Source organism: Perissodus microlepis, chromosome 11, assembly GCF_051167445.1.
Source record: "Perissodus microlepis isolate ML-2025 ecotype Zambia chromosome 11, ASM5116744v1, whole genome shotgun sequence".
NCBI classification, from domain to species: domain Eukaryota; kingdom Metazoa; phylum Chordata; class Actinopteri; order Cichliformes; family Cichlidae; genus Perissodus; species Perissodus microlepis.
In genome coordinates this window covers 36,889,306-36,914,442 of record NC_140471.1, presented here as the reverse complement: position 1 = coordinate 36,914,442, position 25,137 = coordinate 36,889,306, and the positions used below count along the sequence as shown (strand labels likewise).

At 44.7% G+C, this 25,137-nt stretch overlaps 2 protein-coding genes across 3 annotated transcripts in view; one reads left to right on the top strand and one right to left on the bottom strand.

Moving 5' to 3' along the window:
* The window catches only part of kcnv1 (potassium voltage-gated channel modifier subfamily V member 1), an 11,022-nt gene extending 10,484 nt beyond the window's left edge, over positions 1-538 (top strand). For both annotated transcript variants that reach the window (XM_084944731.1, XM_084944732.1), the window contains one exon: positions 1-538. This exon is cut by the window's left edge and continues 483 nt beyond it. In XM_084944731.1, coding sequence (XP_084800857.1) covers positions 1-29 — 29 coding nt within the window. In that variant the 3' untranslated portion in view covers positions 30-538.
* Positions 539-23,225: 22,687 nt separating this feature from the next.
* gbp (glycogen synthase kinase binding protein) lies at positions 23,226-24,889 on the bottom strand. Its single transcript, XM_084944632.1, has one exon. The coding sequence runs from the start codon at positions 24,447-24,449 to the stop codon at positions 23,679-23,681; it is 771 nt and encodes a 256-aa protein (XP_084800758.1). The 5' UTR covers positions 24,450-24,889; the 3' UTR covers positions 23,226-23,678.
* Positions 24,890-25,137: the final 248 nt, after the last annotated feature.

The window sequence follows — 25,137 nt, the reverse complement described above, 5'->3', positions numbered from 1 at the left end:
GCAGCGGGGGCGACGAGCTGTGGTGGTAGCAAGAACAGCCCCGCCCCTATGACCTCTGACCCCTCTGAGAAACGCACACACGATGACCCCAGCAGCAGCAGAGCCCGTGATTGGACAGGAGGACGACAGCAGGAAGGTAGACGCAGGAAGACGAGTGTGAGCATGCTTAGACCGCCCCGCTGTATGTTCTGTGTGTCACGTATGTGTCCAGCAGCAGCGTGTTCCCGTTTAACTCGTGACTTTATTTACAAAACACATTTTCTCTCTGAACATTAGCCCCGCCCCCAAAATAAAACAGGCGGCGCAGATGTCTTCCTCATGGGCAGTGGGTGTAACTCTGCAAGTCTGAACATTAAAAATCCTCAGATGAGCGCACTCAGGCTTGTTCTGATTGGCTGTTGGGTTTGTCTTACACGTCTCAGATGTCTAACATTGAATCTGTGCTTTGATCTTAAGCTACATTCACACGTTTCCCTCAGAGGCAATGAAACTCCTGTTCAATCATCAGTGTCACGATCAATAAAGCTTTATTCAAGGATGGTTTGTGATTCATTTCTGTCATGGTGTCGATGTGGAAGGTAAATAAAATACAGACTCGGGGGGAGGAGAAACTGAAAGCTAGCCATCATTATAAAATTACTCATATCATCAGTATATCATCATCATCATCATCATTATTATTATTATTATTATTATGTCATCAGCTGTTATTATAATGTTATTACACTAATATTATTATGTCATTCAATTCCGTTTTATTCAAACAGCGCCAAATCACAACAACAGTCGCCTCAAGGCGCTTTATATTGAAAGGTAGACTCTACAGAGAAAAGCCCAACAATCATTTGACTCCCCTGTGAGCAAGCACTTTGGCGACAGTGGGAAGGAAAAACTCCCTTTTAACAGGAAGAAACCTCCAGCAGAACCAGGCTCAGGTAGGGGCGGGGCCATCTGCTGTGATTGGTTGGTGAAAGAAGGAAGACAGGATAAAACAGCGGTCTCCAACCCCCGGGCCACGGACCGCTACCGGTCCGTGAGTCGTTTGGTACCGGGCCCTGGGAGTTGAGGCTCGGGTGGGAAATTTATGGGGGGGGGGTTTATCGTTTTTATTGTTAACTCGGTTTCCCTGGGTCTTTTCCTGTATGTTATGGATAAAAATTATTTTTTCTGGTACCGGTACTGGTTTTATTTTGTTGTATTTATCTGCGACAAGTAAATATCTACAATAACTATATTATACAAACACTGAAAAAACAGAGAACAACGTCATGGAAAACAAAACAGGAAGTAAAACTGGGACGCAAAACTGAACGACAAAAACAAAGAACTAACAAGCAGAAAAAAACATAACTGAAAACGGCCCAGGACCACAACGGTTCCTCCGTTTAAAACTTGTCACTGATGCAGACTCGGAGACTTCAGGGAGCTGCAGAACTGAAGAGTGCAAATATCTGAGGCTGAGGCAGAGCCCAACAAAGCAGCAGAGACATGAGGAGCCCTCAAACACGTCACTGGTGTGGGTAAAAAGTGTGCTGCAGACCAAGCTGGCATCCAGTGAAGGCTTTATTAGTCCTGCGTGGACAGTGTTGGTGAGTAACGGAGTACATGTGCCGCCGTTACATATTTAAAATACAGAATATGAGTAACTGGATTCCGTTACAGTTACCGTTTAAAAAGGTGGTATTTAGAATACAGTTACTTTGTTGAAATAAATGGATTACACTGCGGTACTTTCCTGTTTCATATGTTCGGCTATCAGTGTTGGGAAGGTTACTTTTAAAATGTATTCCATTACAGAATACAGAATACATGCCCCAAAATGTATTCTGTAACGTATTCCGTTACGTTACTCAATGACAGTAACGTATTCTGAATACTTTGGAATACTTAATATATTATCATGCTTTTTACAATAATAATAATAATAATAATAATAAATTTTATTTATGAGCGCCTTTCAAGTCACCCAAGGACACTTTACAATAGGATAAAACAACAACAACGTGAATGTACTATTGCTGTGTGATTTATTACTATTACTGAAGGTCCGCGACTCTGAACTGTAGTAAAGGGACCTCTGACTAATACGGCGGGGTCCCTGTCGGCTCGTAGCCGAAAAATAGCTTTACTTTGTTGTGTGGGTCAACTTTTCTTGCGAGAGACAGAGAGAGGCGTTGAAAGACTGCTGCAACGGAACTTATTGTTTTCGGAGGAAAACACGAACACAGTGTACAGTCGAGTCTTAATAGCTTACTTACAACTGGGCTCGTCAGGCTCTCTTCTTGGCTGAAGTGGTTATTATTATATTTACATGCTTCCAGCTCCCGTTTTTCCTCGATGACAACTCATACCTTTCCACTCCCCTTTTTCTCCCTCCTCGCGCTCACAGACCCATAACGTGTATGGCAGTCCATTCTCCCTGCAACACGGACTACACACGGACTACACACGGACTACACTGCCCATGATGCTACATTCTTTAGAGCTATGCTTGTAGCATTCTGCCTGTTAGCTTAGCACAACAACAACAACAACGAAAAGGCGCTCTCTCACCCAGGAAACACACAGTCGCAGAGAGAGAGAGAGCGTCGCCCTGTAACCATGGCAACCGTAACGCTGCCGCCTGGAACAACAGAACGTAGCTGTCAAACAAAACCCAAACAGTCCTGACCCGCGACAAAATGAAACAGGAAAGTACCGCAGTGTAATCCATTTATTTCAACAAAGTAACTGTATTCTGAATACCACCTTTTTAAACGGTAACTGTAACGGAATACAGTTACTCATATTTTGTATTTTAAATACGTAACGGCGGTACATGTGTTCCGTTACTCCCCAACACTGTTGGCTATGCCCTCTCTGTTTTTGGTTTCCACACCGATGGAAACCCAAACCAAACACGCATTAAGAGGCTCTAATGTCTGTGTCTCAATCTCACGGCCCATGTCACCTCTACTTGCAGCCGCATAATGACGGGAAGAAATATTATTGTTCAAAAAATGATTTAATATGAAGGCAATAGCACAGTGTTGCAGGCATCGCCCTAAAGCATGTAGCCTGATGGTGTAGTCCGTGCTGCAGGGAGAATGGACCCGTGATGTGTCTGTGAGCGAGGGAGAGAAAGGGAAAGTCCGAGCTGTCACGGAGCAGAAACGGGAGCTGGAAGCATGTAAATATAATAATAACCACTGCAGCCAAGGTAAAGTGCAGCCTTACCTAATGTCCACCTACTGTTACTCATTTATATCAAGATTTAAACATCTAGTTGGTGTTGGTATGGAGAGTAACCTTCAGTAATAGTAATAAATTACACAGCAATAGTTCATTCATGTAGTTGTAAAAAGCATGATCATATATTAAGTAATCCAAAGTATTCAGAATACGTTACTGTCATTGAGTAACGTAACAGAATACGTTACAAAATACATTTTGGGGCATGTAATCTGTAATCTGTAGTGGAATACATTTTAAAAGTAACCTTCCCAACACTGTGCGTGGACCAGTGTTGGTCAAGTTACTTGAAAAAAGTAATCAGTAACTAATTACTGATTACTTCCCAAAAAACGTAATCCCGTTACTTTTTTTTAATTTTCAAGAGTAATTAGTTACTGCATAATCCATCATACAAAATGTAATCAAATGGAAAAGTCTCTTTTTAAAACTTGTTTTATTAGTTTTAATCTTTTAACTTTATGCATCAAGCAAAAATTAAATTATCTGCAACATTCTCTGACTGGAAGAAATTAGTTTAACATTTAAACCTATTTTCTGCACGTTCCAGCACATAAAATAAAATATTTTTTTGTGTTTACACTCAGTCTTTCAAATAGATGCAAGTAAAACACAGCAGAAAATAAATAAAGTCAAAGACTAGCGGTCCTGTTGCTCTATTTTCACCTGTAAAGCAGGAGTGGGGCAGGCGGAGGTTTACCCTGGTGCAGGTGAGCCGCAGCGGTCAGTGGAAGGATACGGCAGCTTCTCTGTGAATGTCACATTCCCGTTGTAGCTACTTGGTGCTTGCTCGGAAGTTTAGGGGTTTTTTGCTGTAAAAAGAAGTTTTCTTCCCACGCACAACGGACACTAATGTTTTTGTCACTTTTTATGGAATCAAACTCAAAGTAAGGTCAGTACTTCCACGCTTTAAACGCTGCACGCTCATACTCTCTCCCACACTGATATATGATCCACTGTTGATCTGCACACAGCTGTTGTCATGAACGTCGCACTCGCTTACGTCACTGTCATGAGACATTCTCGCAAAAGAATAGTAACGCAGTAACGCAGCGTGCTTACAGGAAAGTAACAGTAATCTAATTACCTTTTTTGCAATAGTAATCCCTTACTTTACTCGTTACTCGAAAAAAGTAATCGGATTACAGTAATGCGTTACTTGTAACTCGTTACTGCCCATCTCTGGCGTGGACACCAAGCTAACTGCTGAAGACAGAAAATACAGTCTTTTATTCTGAAAGGCTCAATGTGCACAATTCAATTCAATTTTATTTCTACACCAAATCCCCACAACAGTCACCTCGGGGCACTTTGTATTGTAAGGTAAACCCCAAAGAGAAAACCCCAACAACCACATGACCCCCTATGAGCCAGCACTTTGGCAACAGCAGGAAGGAAAAACTCCCTTTTAACAGGAAGAAACCTCCAACAGAACCAGGCTCAGGGAGCCTAATCTTAAAAGTAGAGATAGTGTCTGTCTCACACTCAGGATAAACTTAACGTGTCTGGATTATCGTCTGCTGGAAGTCAGAGGTCAGAGGTGAGGGTGGACTTTCTCCTCGTGAGCTTCCTCCAGCTGAGAACGTGTTTCATGATTGTTGACAGGAAGCCTAACAGGAGCACTCGGGTGATGCTGTTAATTTGGACACATGATCTGAGCATGCCCAGTTGTGTCAGCTGACAGTTGTTCATCATGGAAATGTTTCCTGGGATGGTCTGCAGGTGAGGGAATGTCCAGGAACACATGAGCTCAGCTCTCATTGGACAGAGTCACGTGAGCTCAGTTCTCATTGGACAGAGTCACGTGAGCTCAGCTCTCATTGGACAGATTTATTGTTTGTTTGAATTAACGAGCTCTCAGCAGTTTTCTGCTGAAGAATAAAAACTTTCCTGTTCACAGGTGGGACTCATTGACTGAGCCTGGTTCTGTTGGAGGTTTCTTCCTGTTAAAAGGAAGTTTTTCCTTCCCACTGTCACCAAGGTGCTGCTCATAGAGGGTTGTCAGATTGTCGGGGTTTCCCTCTATTATTGTAGGATCTTTACCTTACGATTTAAAGAACCTTGAGGCGACTGTTGTTGTGATTTGGTGCTGTATAAATAAAATTGAAATGAACTGAGATGATTGGTGGGGGCTGTGAGGTCAGCACGGTGAAGGTCTGAGTGAGACGTGAGATGTTCACGCACCACCGTGATGGCTCTGACCTTCCTGTGGCATCGTCTCACAGTGGACGCACGCCTCAGCGGCTGCAGCAGGAGGACCCCCGCGGTGTTTCTGGTATCCTGCTGCTTCCTGTTTCCAGGCCACCGCTCTGCTGAGGTCACAGAGGTCGCCTCAAATACCATGGTAACGCCTGAAGTCGTGAATCCAACCGCTGGGTGTTTAAAGCAGCTCTCATTTCTCTGATCTCTGCAGATGGTCAGCATCCTCTGTCAGTATGTCCCACCATCATCATCTCCTTCACCGCCATCAGCCCGCCCTCACTGTCTGTTAGATCAGGGTAAGTCTCTACATTTTTCTTACTTGACTTTATTTTCCCACCTAAAAACCTCCAAACAGTCTCTCAGTGTGACCCAAGTCTGTGCCACAGATGCATGCTTCGCTCCCAGTGTCTCTAATTTGATCTAATTTCATTCCAACTCGCCTGAAGCTGCAGGAAGCCTGCTGTGACCGGTTGAATGCATGCTTGAGGCCGAGAACACCGCAGCATGAGCGTTCAGAAAGCTCGCCACGTGTAAGGTAAACATGACAGTCTGAACACGTGAACATGTCTGTGTGCAGGTGTCTCAGAGGACATGTGAAGCTGCTGCGTTGTTGAGGACACGCTGATGCTGACGGAGGGTTGTTTCTGCAGCACAGGTACAGATCACATGACCTCCTGCTGGCTGCTTTCATGGCTGACCTGGATTCTCGGTTTGATGCCAGCAGCAGTGCAGTGACACAGAAACTGGAACATCACATTTGCATTTCAGGCATTTAAGGAGGAAGATCGCAGACATCCACAGAGAGCGGGAGAGACTGCAAAGGGAGAGCAGAGAGACACAGGGTCCAGGAGGGCAGAGGTCACAGCGTTGGGGTTCATCTGAAAGTCTGAGAATTCAGAATTCAGAGAAGAAAATATCCACCCTGCCCTGATCTCGCTGTGACTTAAAAGTTCATCAGTAGCTGAAGTCACGTGGGAAACGAACGAGTGGTAATGAGGCTAAAAGCAGATAAGACCTGACCTGCAGCTCGCAAAGGAATCTCTGCTGATGTGATCTGACTCCATGAAGCACCTGAACACCTTCTCCATGTCATCACAGCACCCCGGGTACTCTGCCTGGAAATGTCCAAGGCTAACCAGGCTCAGGGAGGGGCGGGGCCATCTGCTGAGAAGGAAGACAGGATAAAGACATGCTGTGGAAGAGAGACAGAGATTAATAACAGATATGATTCAGTGCAGAGAGGTCTGTTAACACATAGTGAGTGAAGAAGAAACACCCAGTGCATCATGGGAATCGCCCGGCAGCCTACACCTATTGCAGCATAACTAAGGGAGGATCCAGGGTCACCTGGTCCAGCCCTAACTATATGCTAAAGTTTGAAGCCTAATCTTAAAACAATCCACGCTGATGATGGTGGTGATGATGATGGTATTGTTATTGGTTACCGAAAGGCTCATCTTTGTTCCTTCATGCATTCAGCTCGCCTTCTCACACAAAACGACAGAAATACAAGTAAACTGTGAATAACGTGTCGGAGTCGGTTTACTCTGGTGTGATTAAAATCATGAGCATGGATAAAGTCTCAGTGTTGTCTCTGAGTTCAGCTTCAGATCATGGCTGTTCTTCAGAAACTCTCCTGCTGACGGTTGGGGGAGGAGCCTGAAGCGAAGCACAGCAAAGCTGCTGAACCTCGGAGCCAGAGGAACGCTGAAGCTGTGCAGCGGCACTCCAAACACTGAGGCCGCAGGATGAAAAACAGGAGCAGTTAAATCATTTCAGCCAACAGGATGAAGGTCCTCACATCTGGAAACACTTTCAGGAAGTCGCAGGCTCTGTTGTCAGAGGCGCTGCGAGTGTTTCTTCGGCTCTCCTGATGATCGGAGTGTCACAGCGGTCTACCTTTGAGCTGTTTTATGTCCCACTGTAATGAAGCACAGACAGTCTTGCAGTGAGGACACGGAGGCCCATTTAGAGGAACATGAAGTGTATTCGCCTAAAAACCACAACCAAACTCCAGAAGCTGAGAGCTGAGGGTGAATCTGATGCTGCGTTTGCTCTTCCTCTGCTCAGGTGCAGGCTAATTAAACGCACAGACTCCAGGACGTAGATGGTGACGGACAAGCTTCCCTTCAAAGAGCCGAACAGAATCAGAATCAGCATACTTATTAATCCCTAAGGAAATGATGTGGGTTACAGTTGCTCCAGCACAGTAACAGAAACAGACTAAACTATTTAACAGTACAGTATGTTACAGATTTACAGATTTAATAGCACAATGTATACGAATCACTCAGTAATAAATATCAAAGACTGACGGCAACATTACTGAGTAGAAAAGAGTGTGCAAACAGGCTGTAACTATTGCAGCGTTTACAGTGTGTTACATGGAGGAGTTATACAGGGAGCCACAGGCAGGAATCACTTCCTGTGTTGTTCAGTGGTGCATTATGGGTAATCTCAGTCTCTCACTGAGCGTGCTCCTGTGACTGCCCAGCATGCCATGGAGTGGGTGGGAGGTGTTATCCAGCATCGTCCTTATCTTGGACAACATCTGCCTCTCAGACACCACCCTAATAGGGTCCAGCTCCGTCCCTACAGGCTTGTGATCAGTTTATTGAGTCTGTTGGCATCTGTGACCCTCAACCTGCTGTCCCAGCATGCAACAGCACAGAGGATAGCACTGACCACAACAGACTCACAGAAAATCCTGAGCGTTGTCCGACAGACGTTGAAGGACCTCAGAGACGACTCTGGCCCTTCCTGTAAAGCGCAGTGGTGTTTCTAACCCAGTCCAGTTTATAGTCTGTATGTACTCTGAGGTATTTATAGTCCTCCACAACGTCCATGTTGACCCCGTGGATTGAAACAGGGGTCACAGGTTTTCCAGGTCTTCCAAAAATCCACAGTCAATTCCTTGGTCTTTGCCATGTTGAGCTGCAGATCATTCTGCTCGCACCGCGTGACAAAGGAGTCGACCACAGCCCGGTATTCTGACTCATCACCCTCACTAATGCATCCAGCCACCACAGAGTCATCAGAGAAAAACACCATGCAGGCACCATCCTGGAGTCTTCAGGAGTACGTCCTGACCCTCTGCAGGTGAGGAAACACCTGAGCTGACCCAGAGCAGGCTGGAGCGACGCAGCAGACGTTTCCGCTGATTTCATGTTTCCTGGACCTGTGTTTGTTCCGTCTCAGCACGTTCACATGTACACGCTGTGACTGCTGGAAGCTTCTTCTGTATCTGACCTGCTGTAGTTCTGTTCCTTCGCTCAGTAATGGGTTTGTGTTGGTCCCACCGAGGATGCGGGACCACTCTGCGGTGTTTCAGGTGGTGTGAGCTGGATTCAGGTGTGTCCTGAAGGGTGATCCGGGCTGTTGGTCGGACCCTCCTCATCTGTCTGCTCTCTCTCTGCCCCCTGAATTAGTCCCGGAGCAACGAGTGAACAGGCCTCACACGGAAAATCCTTCCCACTGTCGTCAAAGTGCTGCTCATAGGGGGTCATATGATTGTTGGGTTTTCTCTGTATGTATTATTGTAGGGTCTACTTTACAATAAAGTTTTAAAGTGTGTGTGTGTATCAGGATGATGTCACATCCTGTCGGAGGTGTTTATCGAACAGCAAAGGAAGCATTCGCTCGTATCTGAACTTTACTGAGGCATATTTTTTATTCTCACCGACATAAAAGGAAAACCATCACTGACTCGCTGTCCTCTGATAACACCCTTCCACCCTACGGTCACTTCCTGAACCAAATCCAACATGGCGGAAGCAAGGACTGAAATTGACCTTTGTCTGTATGTTTATCAGTTCAATATACCTATATATATATATATATATATATATATATATATATATACACACTAGGGGTGCAACGATACACGTATCGATATTGAACCGTTCGATACAGTGCTTTCGGTTCGGTACGCATATGTATCGAACAATACAATATTTTTAATTTATTTTATCAACTTTCCTTCTGACGATGCTGTCTGTGTTGAGCGCTCAGTGGATCTGCGCTCGACAGTGCAGCCTAGGCGGAGCAGTCGAACGCAGCAGGGCAAGCTAGCAGACAGAAGTTAAGCTCCCTGCAACATGGCAAATTGAACCTCCCCCACCCTCATTCAGATCTGGCCTTTGGAACTATTTTGGTCTTCATGTGACGTATGACCCTGAAGGTAAGCGCGTCATGGACAAAAGTAAAACAGTATGTCGGATGTGCCACGCAATGCTCAATTACATGGGTGGGAACTAGTGTGTTAGCGCAGTTAGCTCGTTAACATGTTGACGCCGTCCAGCCCCACGCACGGGCCGATCCGCGGTAGCTTGTTAACGGAGATTTGCCGTGTTGTGGCGTTAACGTCATTTCAGATTAAAGCTGACAGCACTAGTGGGAACACAACGAATATGACTGCACATTTACTCCGACATCATCCTCGTGCAAAGACAAGTGGAAGCAGACAAAAACAACAAGCACGCATGCTACAAACTTTACCCGAGTCATTTAGACAGCTGTTAGCACAGGATTCTCCTTATGGGGACCTGATATGTTTAATATGCTGCTGAGAATATAGCCCAGAAGAAGTGTATAGTATAGCTTTTATTTTGGAAGGAGACATTTCTCTGTAATAAACTCTCTTTTCTAAAGATGAGTGATTTCTCGATCAGATAGATTTATTTTTTTATTACTTTGTTGTTTCAGCGACATTAAATTTAAAAACTGTACTTTTGAGTTAAAATATATATTTATAATTTTAATAAATGACAAATTAAAGCATGCGACAGTACAGCCTAGGCGGAGTAGTCGAACGCAGATCCACTGAGCGCTCAACACAGACAGCATCGTCAGAAGAAAAGTTGATCAAATAAAGAAAAAAATTTGTATTGTTCGATACATATGCGTACCGAACCGAAAGCACTGTGTCGAACGGTTCAATATCGATACGAATATCGTTGCACCCCTAATATATATATATATAATCATATATAAACACAGGTTTAAAGCTCAGTGTTTAAACCTCACGATGTAACTCCAGCCCATGCAGCAGTATATTAATGACTAACCTCGTATTGTGGATGGATTATCTCAGTTGTTCTCCTGACTGAAGTTTGGTCCGTTTACAGCATCCTGCCATGCGATTGTATTTGTCCCGAACCATCAGGAACCCTCAAGTTAACTTTTATCGAGTGGGAAAAAGTTAGCGTTCATCCTCCAGCTTCACTGTGTTTGTAATGCTAACATAGCTGTGTCGCTAGCGATCACGTAGCACATCATTATATAGCAGCTAGCCCAACTTCAGTAACCCTGCAAACGTCACTGCCAATGACTGTATAAAACATGGACGACGCGACAGCTCCCCAAAAATGAAGCCAAAACGTCTCTATCGCCCCCTGGTGTCTGGCTGCAGTATAGGTCATAAACCCCGCCTCCTCCATGTTAGCGGATGGGACTGGGGTCAGAATAAAATAAATTTATTCTCCTCAGATAATTTTTTTCCAAAGATTCTTTCTTTTGTTATCAATAGTTCTCATCACGCTGATTGATGTTCAAGGGGTCTCCTCTCCGATAAGTTTGATTCTAATTCCTACCGCGGTGATGTTAAATTGGGATGTAACGTCATCACAGCAGCTGTGACTGGCAGCTGCAGTCACGGAGAAACTTGCGTATCTCTGTTCGGGAATAGCAGATAGAGCGCAGGCTCTGAGAGGAGGGCCAGCGTTTACGCTACGAAAACACGACCGAGTGTTTTAACCTGACAGCCTGAGGTGTTCTTCAGTAAACTGGACTACCCGACAGAAGGACCCGAGGCCCCGCTGCACTTTTTCGGTAAGTTAAACGTGTTTGTAAGCTAATCCATAACTACCGTCCTTAGCTAGGTCCTGAGACCTAGCTAGCTAAGATGAGCACTCGGCTGTCAGGGTTCGTTTAGCTAATCTGTGCAGGTGAATGAATTTACCCTGACTAAAGAAATCAAGAGAAACGCTCCAGGCTGCTCAGTCACTAATTACTGTTACTGTACTTTTATTACAAGTATTATACTGTAAAAGCAACAGGCTGCACTCTGCTTCAGCTCCTGTGCAGAGCTGAATATTAAATATGTGCAAACAACAGCATGTTTTCAGTCTCTTGCCACATCTATAAAGACAGTAACTTTAAAAAAAAAAAAGAAAAAAAAAAGCTTGTACCTTGTAGCTCCTCATTACTCAGGAACTATGGATTAAAGTACTGTAGTGTACTGTAATACTGAAAAAAATGTAAGAGAAGAGCTTCAGATCCTGAGTGTGTGAGGACAGAAGAATCAGCTTTATTTCAATTTTGAGGGATAAAATTTATATTTGAGTTTGATGGTTCTGTTGTCTTTGTGATTACAGGAGCTGCCCTCAGATTCAGACCTCAGCACCACCCAGTGACAGCAGACAGATCATCCAACATGTTCACATGTTAACTGCAAAGTGAACTGATGAAAACAGTACAAAGGTTAAAGTACCACATGTGCTGTAGTGAAAGCTGCAGCTGTTTTATTGATAAAGTTAAAGACAAAAAGTCAAAAGGATTAATCACTCATGTAACTGTGTCACTATATATCAGCATTAACAGGACCTCAGTTTGGTGTTTCAGAGAGCTGCTGATCTCAGACCTGCACAGCTTCCGTTTTAAACACTTGATGTACTCAGCTGCATGAAGAGCACGTTTGAGTTTCTCTGACACAATTAAATAAAACCTGATGAAGGTCAAAGGTCGTCACTTGTATGTTGAACTACAAACTTGTCATCTGTAATTCTTTCACAGTTTTTTTACACATAGTGGGTTATTTACCATAAAATGATGCAGAGTTATTCATACCAGAGTAACCAGAGAGGATCATATATTTTTAAATATATAACTTTCTACAGGACTGAATATCATATATTTATATAAAAGTCCAGAGCCTCTGGGGAGTATCCGAGTATTTATAACATTACACAAACCAAATGTCTCCATCACAGCAGAATTTTTTAAGATTTGAACGGTGAAAATAGCACAAAAACTGTGGGAGTAGTTAAGCGCCAAAAAGTGTACGGAAGCAACTAGAATAAAATAGTGGAATAAAGAATAAAGAGAAACAGGAACTCAAGGATCTAAAGGATAAAGAATGAAGAGAAACAGGAACTCAATAGTGTGGATGCCCTTTGAGGGCATCCACACAACAACAGAATTAGAATGAAAACAACGGAATTAACATGAAAACGACGGAATTTTAATGAAAACAACAGAATTTGAAAAAAAGAGTAGAATTAGAATGAAAACAATGGAATTTGAATGAAAACAACGGAATTTCAATAAAAACAACGGAATTAGAATGAAATGAATAGAATTTGAATGAAAACAACGGAATTAGAATGAACAGAACAGAATTTGAATGAAAACAAAAGCATTTGAATGAAAACAACGGAATTTGAATAAAAACAACGGAATTAGAATGAAATGAATAGAATTTGAATGAAAACAACAGAATTTGAATCAAAACAATGGAATTAGAATGTACAGAACAGAATTTGAATGAAAACAACAGAATTTGAATGAAAACAACAGAATTTGAATGAAAACAATGGAATTTGAATGAAAACAACAGAATTTGAATGAAAACAATGGAATTTGAATGAAAACAACAGAATTTGAATGAAAACAACGGAATTTGAATGAACAGAACAGAATTTGAATCAAAACAACGGAATTAACATGAAAACGACGGAATTTAATGAAAACAACAGAATTTGAATAAAAAGAGTAGAATTAGAATGAAAACAACGGAATTAGAATGAAAACAATGGAATTTGAATGAAAACAATGGAATTTGAATGAACAGAACAGAATTTGAATCAAAACAACGGAATTAACATGAAAACGACGGAATTTAATGAAAACAACAGAATTTGAATAAAAAGAGTAGAATTAGAATGAAAACAACGGAATTAGAATGAAAACAATGGAATTTGAATGAAAACAATGGAATTTGAATGAACAGAACAGAATTTGAATCAAAACAACGGAATTAACATGAAAACGACGGAATTTAATGAAAACAACAGAATTTGAATAAAAAGAGTAGAATTAGAATGAAAACAACGGAATTAGAATGAAAACAATGGAATTTGAATGAAAACAACGGAATTAGAATGAAAACAATAGAATTTGAATGAAAACAACGGAATTAGAATGAACAGAACAGAATTTGAATGAAAACAACAGAATTTGAATGAAAACAACAGAATTTGAATGAAAACAACGGAATTAGAATGAACAGAACAGAGTTTGAATGAAAACAACAGAATGTGAATGAAAACAATGGAATTTGAATGAAAACAACGGAATTAGAATGAACAGAACAGAATTTGAATGAAAACAATGGAATCTGAATGAAAACAACGGAAGTAGAATGAAAACAATGGAATTTGAATGAAAACAACAGAATTAGAATGAAAACAATGGAATTTGAATGAAAACAACGGAATTAGAATGAAAACAACAGAATTAGAATGAAAACAACAGAATTTGAATGAAAACAACGGAATTAGAATGAACAGAACAGAATTAGAATGAAAACAACAGAATGTGAATGAAAACAATGGAATTTGAATGAAAACAACAGAATTTGAATGAAAACAACAGAATTTGAATGAAAACAACGGAATTAGAATGAACAGAACAGAGTTTGAATGAAAACAACAGAATGTGAATGAAAACAATGGAATTTGAATGAAAACAATGGAATTTGAATGAAAACAACGGAATTAGAATGAACAGAACAGAATTTGAATGAAAACAATGGAATCTGAATGAAAACAATGGAATTTGAATGAAAACAATGGAATTTGAATGAAAACAACAGAATTAGAATGAAAACAATGGAATTTGAATGAAAACAACGGAATTAGAATGAACAGAACAGAATTTGAATCAAAACAATGGAAGTTTAAAACAAACAACAGAATTAGAATGAAAACAACGGAATTAGAATGAAAACAACGGAATTTGAATGAAAACAATGGAAGTTTAAAACAAACTAGAAAAATTTGCATTTCCTGCGAAAATGCTGTGTGGATGCCTTAACGCTGAAGATTTCTGCTGAAAAAAGCTGAAAAAACGCTGCCCTGAGCAGGATTCGAACCTGGCCCTTCTGGTCTCAAGGCGGCTACTCATCTCACGGAGCCAAACTCAGTCTCACAATGAAAAGGTGGACAGACTGACAATTCTGCTGAAATGAGCAGAAGCTGCTGAGAATTGTGCTGATAAGAGGTGAATCAGCAGAATTTCTGCTGAAAAGAGGTAAAGAAGCAAAAAGATGCGCTGAAAATAAATGAATCAGCAGAACTTCTGCTCAAAAGAGTTTTTTCTGAAAACAGCTGAGATTTGTGCTAATAAGAGGTGAAAAGGCGGAAAATTTTTCAGAAGAGGTGAATAAGCAGAATTTGGGCAAAAAAGAGGTGAATGACGAGAATTCTACGGTGGCCCCTAGAGACAAAACACATGCAAACTCCAAAACACTTGAAAAATCCAAAACACTTGCAAACTCCAAAACACTTGCAAAATCCAAAACACTTGCAAAATCCAAAACACTTGCAAACTCCAAAACACATGCAAATGTAAATAACATGTAAATAACAATTAGCTAATGTTGTTCATGAGACTAAAGTCATATCACTTTGGTAATGTAAATATAATATGGCCAATATTATAGTTATTATATTAATCATTATTAGCTATTACAGCAGTGAACATGAACTCTGTGTCAAATACTTAGCCTCAGTACAGATTCAAGTTGCAGTTATTTATATGTCTTATCACCTTAAATCTTCACTCAAAGACAAGTGTCTTTGACAGTGTATATATAGGTGTATCATATATAAGAGACAAATGTTGTTCCTTCAGTATGTTGGCATTACTAAATTTGGCTCATTGCTTACAGATATTTATAAAAAGAAAATGTACGAGCTGTGATAACTGTGTCTGATAAAATGAAGAGTAGACTGATATATGAAATATTCCTTTATTGGGTGAGAAAATCAGACCATGTCATAACTGCTTTAAGTCATACAGAATAGATATCAGAGCCTTAAACAGGCTGACTTCTGCTAAATGGGTCAAACTGGGCAGAAAGTCTACAAACACATAACATCCTTATAGAATATGATGTAACACTATAGATCAACTTAGCTCAGAATATATAAAGCATATAAACAATTACAGCAATATGATGCAACAAACACAGCAGCTACTGATCCAAAATACTCAAAGCTTCATAGAACTGAAACAAACATTTATTTTTAGCTCCATCCTGCTGCTGATACAGACTTTAGGTTTCTGAATATTAAACTTGTTGCTGCCTTTCATAGTGTGTAACTTGAAGGCCCTGAGTACTTTCTCCCACACTGAAAACACTGGATGATCACATTATTTGAACATTACCTAATAAGACTGATTCAGGACAGACAGTTATGTTAAACTTTCCTAGCAGTCCTTCACAAACAGGGAACAGTCTGTCTATTCTCTCCATCTGTCAGCTGCTGCTGGCTCTTCCTCCTCCTCTTCCTCACACACTGCTGAGTTTGTCCTGGTGGATCATCAGGGGTGCAAAGCCTCACAGATGATGTGCAGCAGTGGGTCCCTCAGTCTGTCCTCACTCTGGACACTTGCAGTCGTCACACATGGAAATCAAATGTGTGATAAGCTGCAGGATTCAAACACAAGTGTAACTTATAAACACATGTTCATACTTTTATTCCACAATCAGAGAGAAAGAAACAGAGAGAGAGTGCAGGACAGACAGACAGGTGACAGTCTCAGGTGTACACACTGCTACACAACAGCACCAGAGAAGCAGGATTTAGTGTTTGTGTTATTACGAGTGCTAAACAAGAAGAGTTCCAGATGGTCCAGTGGACACATGTGTGACTGCTGTGATTAAAGCATCTTTCTTTCAGCTTAACGAGTGAACCGTCAGCTCGTTCAAACACACGTTAAAGTCCGTTTGGCTCGACACCACCGAACAGAGGCAGCAATATAACATAGCTGACATTAACAGTGCAGTGAATCCTGCTTGTGCCGTGATATTCAGGACTGCAAACCGAGCAGCATCACTGACTTTCAGCCTGTTGTGTTTGTGGATATATGACTGACTTTAATTATCCATAAAATCATCACATCTCTGTAAGATTAAAGTCAACTATTGAACGGCGCATATTTTGAAGTAAAGTCTTTAAAACCAAGTTAGTACAAACATCGCTAATGTCACATAACTCTGCTGACATGTGGCCAACAGGAATGTTTTAATGTTCTTCATTATAAAAACATTTGCGCATAAATAAGTGACATAATATTCAGTACTTACTTCTGAAAGTTTACTCTTCGGCGGCTCCGCTTCCGCCGTTTTTTTCGGCAAAATTATCCACACCACCGCCGCGCTATGAAATCTGGGATATGTTGGGCCCATCCTTAAAATTCAGGGAAATTAAGGACGCATTTGAGGGCCGCATTTCGAGCAGCCTTCGAATTGGGACAGCCTTCGTCGTGTCGCTGTGACGTAATCGGCCTTAAAATGCAGCCTTTAAGGCTGCAGACCCTGAATTGGGATACAGCCCAAATCCGGTCATTGGTACTTCCTGGCTTGTGTAGTTACTAGGTAACAAAAGCTCAACACTGCCCCTAGCGTCCTGGAGCACTTCCGTTGTGTTTTGGAATTTGCATGTGTTTTGGGGTTTGCATGTGTTTTGGAGTTTGCAAGTGTTTTGGAATTTGCAAGTGTTTTGGAATTTGTACGTGCTTAGTCTCTAGGGGCCACCGTAGAATTCTGCTAAAAAGAGGTTTTTGCTGAAAACAGCTGAAAAAGCTGGTATTTGTGCTGAAAAGTGGTGAAAAAACTGAAAATTGTGCTGAAAAGGGGTGAAAAAGCTGAAATTTGTGTTGAAAAGAGTTAAAAAAGTTTAACTGTTAACTGAAAGAAATGTTGCCATAAGCGGGATTTGAACCCGGGCCTCCCAGTCTGAGAACGGATGCTCATCTCACTGAGCTAAAACACAGGTCAACCCGGCAAGGAAAATCAGTGAGGCCACTGATAATATGCAGAAATGGGCAAAAAATATTGCAAAAAAAATTCAATATCTCAAAAAGTATAGAAGTTATGAGCACCAAAAGTCATAGCCGGAAAGAGCAGAAAGAGCAGAATTTTTTAAGATTTGAACGGTGAAAATAGCACAAAAACTGAGGGAGTAGTTGAGTGCCAAAAAGTGTACGGAAGCAACAATAAAATAGTGGAATAAAGAATAAAGAGAAACAGGAACTCAATAGTGTGGATGCCCTTTGAGGGCATCCACACAATAAAGCGCCCTGAGGCGACTGATGTTGTGATTTGGCGCTGTGTAAATAAATAAGGACATGCTGGTGGTGATTCAAGCTGTCAGCCTGATGACGGAGGCCGGGCCAGAGGTGTCCTGAAGCAGCAAACAGAAACAAAAACTTGGAGGCAGAACGAGGTCAGGAAGGTCACAGAGAGAGAGTCGTGATTGGCTTGTTCAGAGAGGCGAGCAGCAACCCTCTCTGAGGTAGGAGGCTTCACCGGTGAGACAAGCAGAGGATGGAGACGAGGACGAAGGCTCGTCACTTTGTGGGTCATCCTGCTGTTTGACGCTCTGATGAGCACTTTGGGAGGAAAAACAGTAATTATTAAACTAAAGGATGGAACAGCGTTAATATTTCAGGGCTGAAAGCAGATCTGCTCTCAGGGAATGTCACTCCCAGAATTCCCAGAGTGGGAGTTCTTTGAAAGGCGTAAAGCGTTCCGTGGAGCTGTGAGACAGCTGAAGCAGAAGTGTCTCAGACTGGACGGAAACATTCTGTTTCCTGTCTGCGTGGCGTTTTCAGGAGGTGACCGTGACCACGCGCTCTGAGAACATCAGCTCTTTGTTTCTGCGTCCTGACGACACTCCGGAACTCTGACTGATGACAGACGCCAGCGTCTGAGCCGCTGCAGCAGGAAGTCCTGCGGTGTTTAATGTCAGCCTGTGGCAGGAATAAACATCCTGGATCATCACAGAGTGAGCGCGGGGAGCAGCGAGCTCCGCCTCCGCCTTGCAGCTGGAGCTGATGGAGAGGCAACAGCAATGGAATCTGTTCGCCGTCAGCCCGACAGACGCTGGTCTGCACACGCTCACGGGTCGACGCGACACAGGATACCTGAACTGGTCCTGGATGCTGCACGGCAAGCAGGAGGCACCATGCTCCGCCCCCGGCTCCGCCCTCCTAGTGCAGGACGCTGAAGGACTCAAAGATTTATACCTGGACACAAATCCACAGAGCGAAAAACACTAGAGGCAGTGAGGAGCTCCTGCAGGCCGTGAACTGAACATCCCTCTGATGCTGCTGCTTACATCACTTCCTGTCATCTCTAGTAAACGCCGCCTGTCAGCAGCTGTCGGCTTCACTGTGAGCGTCCAATCGGCACTGAGCCACACCTGAAGCAGCAGGTAAAGGCAGAGGGTCATGCTGGATGTCCTCAGCATCATCTGGAGCTCCGCCTCTTGGCCGACACGCAGACGCCATCGAAGTGGAACCAATCGCTTCTCTGCTGACAGCGATGCAATTAAAGTCCAGCACAGAGCTTCTGTTTGTGCAGCAGCGCCCACAAAGATGCCGACGTGTCAGAGCCGAGCCGTCGAGCAATGGCAAGGTGCCCCCCCCCATCTTTGATATACAGGCTGTGGTTGAGACACAGCACGTTTTATATTTAAACGTGAGGGGCGGGCTAGGTCTGAGGTCAGAGCCGAAGCTGCTCTGTGCTCTGAATCATCCTCACTGCGATCGGGTCAGAGCGGCGGAGCATCCTCAGAGCTTCATCGGATGCTGACGGAGACTTAGCGAGGCGCAGAAGAAGAAAGCTGTAAATATTTGATGGCGCTCGTCTCAGAGAGGAAACTGACTCCTCTCCTTCCTTCATCACAGCTTCTCCTCAGCAGAGCAGCTCAAAACCTTCATCCTGGAAAGTTGTTAAATGTCCTTGATTTAAAGTCCAGATTTCCACTGAACATTAAAGGGCCCAGGCAGCAGGGTTGGCAGTTTGATTCTCGGCCTCTGCCTGAGCTAAAGGGTGTTTGGGTAAGACGCTGGCAGGTTCAAGCTGCTGAAAGGTCTCATTTTCTGTGCTTTGATATTTTTCAGAGGATCAGCATGTGTCAGAGACGCTGACGCCACATCAGAGGCACAAAGCACCGTTTCAAGCTCCCAGCATCCTTTGCATGATATTTCCATCGGGGGAGGCTTTGCTTTATCACACGCTCATCGTCTGCTTCATGCTTACATTGTTAGAGTTCCCTGCTAGTGTACTTGTGTATACAAGTACATACATTAATATAGTGTACTGACGTCTTGCGGACTCTCTGTTTTCATTATTTCAAACATGCTGCCAGCAGGCTTGAACAGGTGCAGCTTTTACTCTGAAGGTCTGTCTGCTTACATCCTGTCTGTTCAGGGCTCTCTAATGTCATGTCTCTCGTCACAGAGTAAACAGTGTTTCGTGTCCCAAACATTAAAGTAAACACGAGCGCAGCCGGCAGCCAAACTCTGAGTGACTCACGCCGCACATCAAAGTGAAATTAGTGCTGCTCGTCCCTGCGGAGCTCTCTCTGCTTCAGTCCTAAAATATCTGCTGCGATACGCGCCGTCGCTCACAGGCAGAACTTCGTTTCATCATTCGCTGCATCCTGACGAGCACCGGCTGCTTCGACACCACGAAACAGAAGAAGAAAATCAACAACCAATAAAAGTGAGGGTTCAGCCTCCAGTCGTACCGACATGCTTTCAGTGCCTGGCATTAATGCTGCTTCCAGCCATGTTCACCTTTGCAAACCTAAATCAGCTGGTTGGACGACCCACTGCTAAGAATGAGTCAGTCAATAATTTTCAACATAACTGATCTGTTTTTAATGATGGACGCTTGATCCAACCTGAGGCAGAGGATCGGTCATGCCGACCACGAGTTTACAAAGTAAGCGAAGAACAAAGCAGAGAAGCACGGAGAGCATTAAAGGTTTCTGACTCATACAAATCCTCAGTGTGCTGTGCAGAACGTGGGCCCTGAAACGGCCCCCTGGGGTGCCGAAGGTCCAGTAATACAGTTCAAGACATCTGTAGCCTGTCGCTGCTGCGTGAGGGCAGCACGTTCAGAGCGACAGCTGACCTACTGAGAACACGCAGCAGCGACGCTGCTACATCACTCTCCTCGCTGACGTTCAGGTAACGTGCAGTTGAACCTGCACCACCGAGTCGCCACGAGACAGCCTGTCTTATCTGTCAGGGACGAACCCGAAGCCTCAGCGTGGGTGCGCTGTGACATCATCACAGGAAGAGCCCTCTCTTCTCTGTCAACTCTCCAACAGAGAGGAACGTGTTCCTTCAGTGTGCTGGCGGCAGCAGGGCACAGCGTTGGTTCAGCACTCCTTCACAGTCAGTACTACAGCAGTGTGTGCTCAGGCCCGGCTCTACTTTCTCATCATTTAACGGTTTCCATTATAAAATACATCTTGATATTCTCGTGTGTTCATGGCTTGATTCTTGATGTCAGTCAGCTGATGACTCACCACCATCCGCCGTCAGCTCTACTTCTTACCCTGCAGTGACCTTTAGCACAGTTTAATCATGTGACCTGTGCCAGCTCACCTGTAGTAGATCAGGTGTTCAGAGGCGTTAGGACAGAAGCTTCGTGGTGTTGTGCTGCCCTCTGGTGTGTGCATGCAGTCATTGCACTGCAGAGCCTCTACATTACATTTCATTGGTTGGATTCAGTCTGAACTCCATTAGAATAAAAACTCTGACCTCAGGTGATGAAGTCTTCATCTGATGAACCATCATCATCATTTTTGTGCTTCATCAGCTGTTGGCAAACTTCACGTGGAGACAGCTGTGTATCACTGCAAAGCCTCCGGACCACCGGTCCCACAGCCCGTCAGCTCCGCATGCCCTCGGACTCATGTCCACACTCACCACATAAACATCCTGCATGTCTGCGCGATCGGAGTCCACGGGTTTGGTACGGTGGGAGTCACAGCCAGAGGGTCAGAGCATCAAGCAGGACGCCTCCTGCACCCTCCACAGTTATATGTTCTGGGAGGAGAGCTGTGCGGCCATCATCACCATCATCACCACAGACTTAATGTGATCTGTGAATTGTGGTACGTCCTGAGATTTGATTTTCACCCAGGTGTCATCCACATATCTGAACCAATGGCTTGGTGCTGTTCCAGGGTAGGATAGCAAAGCCCTCTTTTCCACTTCCTCCATGTACAAATTGGCCACGATGGGTGAAACTGGGGAGCCCACGGCACACCCATGTTTCTGCCTGTAGAACTGACCCTTGTATGTGAAGTAGGTGGAATGAAGACACAGTTCCAACACACTAGATCGATGCTGAGAGCGGTCCTGTTGCTGCAGTTGGGGTCATCATGCAAGTGAAGAGAGATGTAACATTGTACGAGATCATGGTTTCGTCTGCCTGTTCATCTGTCTCTCACCTTCTCAACACAATCCAACGTGTTCTGCATGTGGTGTTCAGAGCTGCCCACCAGCGGGTTGAGGTTGAGCCAGAAACTTGAAGATGTTATATATTATATATATTATATTATACCGAGTTGATCATACAGACAATCGGTCTTAGAGGTGCACCCTGTTTATGTAACTTCGGTAAACCATACACAGCATTGTTAGTCAGTCTGCTGGTTTCAGTCATTGTGCAGATGTCCTGTTTGTAAGGTTGGAAACCTGCAGTCAGCTGAGACTGAAGAACTCACCTGAAGATGACGAACACGCTGTGTCACATGACCAGAATCAACTTTTTCATTCCCAGTTTACTCAGAGGATCATTTAACTTCTCACTCTGCTTTTTTACTTAAAGATTCTTTATCCAATTTTTATTTTATTGTAATGTTTTGGTTTTTTTTCTAATATTTATTCTTTTCAGCCTTTAACATTTTACTGTGTATTATTGATCTTTATTTTATCTTTTATTCTAGTTAATTGGCCATTTTTTCTTTGAGTCATTTTCTTCTGTCAGATTGTTTGACATCCTACTTTTATTATTTAAAGTTGGATTGCTCCTCCTGGCTTCTGTAAAACAGAAAATTTGTGATAAATAAAGTAACTTTCTTGAATTTCTTCTCCATGAGTCTGTTGGACCTGCTCCTATGAGGACTCCATAAAGTAACAGAGCAGGTACAGCAGGGGGCGCCACAGCCCGCAGGACCCACAGCCCACTACAGGTAAACATGTTTTTCTGCAGGAGTCACCCTGCTGTGACACAGGGGTGGGGGTGGGGTGGGTATTTAAAGGCTGATAATGAGCGTGTGGCCTCTAAGACCATGTCGACCACAGGAAGAGGAGGGGGACGTGTGTGCGTGCGCGCAGGCTCATTACTGAGCTTTAAACCATCAGACTTGTGCAGTTAGAATCAAACATCTCTATTGACTCATCTGGACAATGTGGCAGGTTAAACCAGCAGGTGTGGTCAGAGTGTCCCTGCTGGAGTCTCCTCCTGCAGGAGGTCCTCAGACGAGGGCGGAAAGCTTTCAGACCTCCTAGAAAATAAGACAACGTGTTTCCAGGTTTATTTCCTGATGTGAGATCAGCTGATTTCACATCAGTAACACCTGTCTGAAGCTACCTATGCTAATCAGCTGATCGGTCTTATGGATCTGTCCAATCAGTGTATTCGTCCAGGTGTGATTCAGTAACGGTGCTCTGACAAAGACACTCTGCACAGGTGTGAAAAAAAAAAAACAGGTGAGTTTATTAAGACAACAAAAGCCTGAATACTCAGGAACGGCAGGTACTCCGGTACGGAGCAGAGGCATTCTTCACACAACAAAAAGTACAACAACACAAGTCCTGCTGGGAGTTCCCACAGGTGAGAGCACCTGAGCCCACACAGGCCCAAGGGGCAGCCCGGCCCCCTACCTGTGCAGGTAAAACCCCACCATGAGACTGTAAACAAACCCAGCTGCTCATTTCCTCGTGAAGCAGAGAGCAGCCACATGTGTGCCTGACAGCAACCTCACCTTTACCTGGCCTCAAGGTGAGCACCCCCCCCCCAGTCAAACATAAACATCATTAGCATAGCTGAGCTAGCTGCCGGCCTCGCGACCAAACGGAGAAATTAGAAAAAGTCCGAGCGGAGTTTCCGGTGAGTGGCTCAGGTGTGAGTCCGTGCCCGGTGCCCGGGCTCAGTCTCCGCAGTCCGCGGACAGCTGCAACCGCCTCACGGCCTCCTTGATCAGGTTCCCGGAGAGCAGCAGCTCCTGTAGCAGCCGGTGCGGGTCGTCCTCCGGCCCGCCGAGCCGCTTTCGGTTCCAGGGGCGGATCCGGTCCCAGTCCGAGTCTCCGGAGCCGGGCACACCGTACGGGCTCGGCCTGCCGCCGGCCCGCGGCCCCCGGCGGCTCCGGAGCCGCATGCAGCAGCCGGTCCGCGCCTGCGCTGGAGCCCCTGCACCGCCGGCCGCCGGTTTGGTCCCGGGGCCGCCGGCGAGGCCGTGCAGACGGCTCACCGACACCGGCGTTTGGGCGGAGCCGTGCAGCTGCAGCGCCTCTCCGATCCGCGTCACCAGTGCGTCCACCTCCGCTGAGTCCACGGTCACCGACTGCTCCAGCAGCAGGTAGTCATGCTTCCGGCACGGCATGGCGGCTGTCCTCCGTCTGGTCCTTCGTTGTGTTGGTGCGGGTCGGTGCTGTGTGGGTGCTCGGTGTCCTCGCTGCTCTCTCAGTTCATTTGTAAACAATGGCTGACGCGCTGCGGACTGTACCAAGTGCCCGCAGAGGCGGGGGAGCGGGGCGAACCCAAACACAGAGCCGGTCCCGACAGCGCGGCGCCGAGGCTCCGGTTCACTCTTAATCCACTCAGGCGCGCTCCTGCTGCTCCGGTGCCAGAGCTCCGGACGAGAGCACCGGAGCCCCGCGAAACGGGGTCTTCCCGTCCCGCCCCCCGGCCCCGCGCGCATTGGGCCGCTCCGCCGTCGCGGACGTTACATAACGGCGCGTGTGCAGGCAAAACAAACAAAGGCCCGAGTCCGTGTGACACTCACAGAGGAGCACGCGCACACGCTACCCCCCTGATGTCTGCTAGCCCGTGCGCGTTCACGAGTCCACTGAACTGTGGGAGCCTTCAGGTGAAGGTGGCACGCGCTTCTGCACCTGTATAAAATCATCCCGGAGTGTTTCCGGTTTGTTTTCCTGTCCCCCATTCAATAAACTTTATTAACATGGCGGGAAACTCAAGTCACTGTTGTTGGGGTGGAGGTCCCGTGTGTGTGTGTGTGTGCGCGCGCGTGTGGGAACACGGTGTACGTTTGTTTCTGAGAAGTAGCAGCCGCTCTGAACCTGATGCTCCGTCGCCAACGAGCCTCACCACCGTAAAAGGAGCTACTATCACTCCAGACACGTGGTGCAGCAGCCAATCAGAGCGCTCGGCTGAGGTTTCCTCCGTGTGTGTGTGTATAAAAACAGTCACCACTTCCTGAAACAGCAGCACATTCTTTGGCTCTGAGCGTGTCTTTGGACCATGTTTAAATAAAGCGCGAGCTGTAAAGGAGCCGTTTCAGGCAGTGAGCCAATAAAGTTTATTTGAAACGTGTAATCAGCAGAGCAGTGATGAAGTCACTCTCAGTTCAGGTGAGCAGGTGAAACACA

Bases quoted from the DNA above. Each gene is read 5' to 3' on its own strand.
- gbp (XM_084944632.1), bottom strand. From the start codon at position 24,449: ATGCGCGCGGGGCCGGGGGGCGGGACGGGAAGACCCCGTTTCGCGGGG.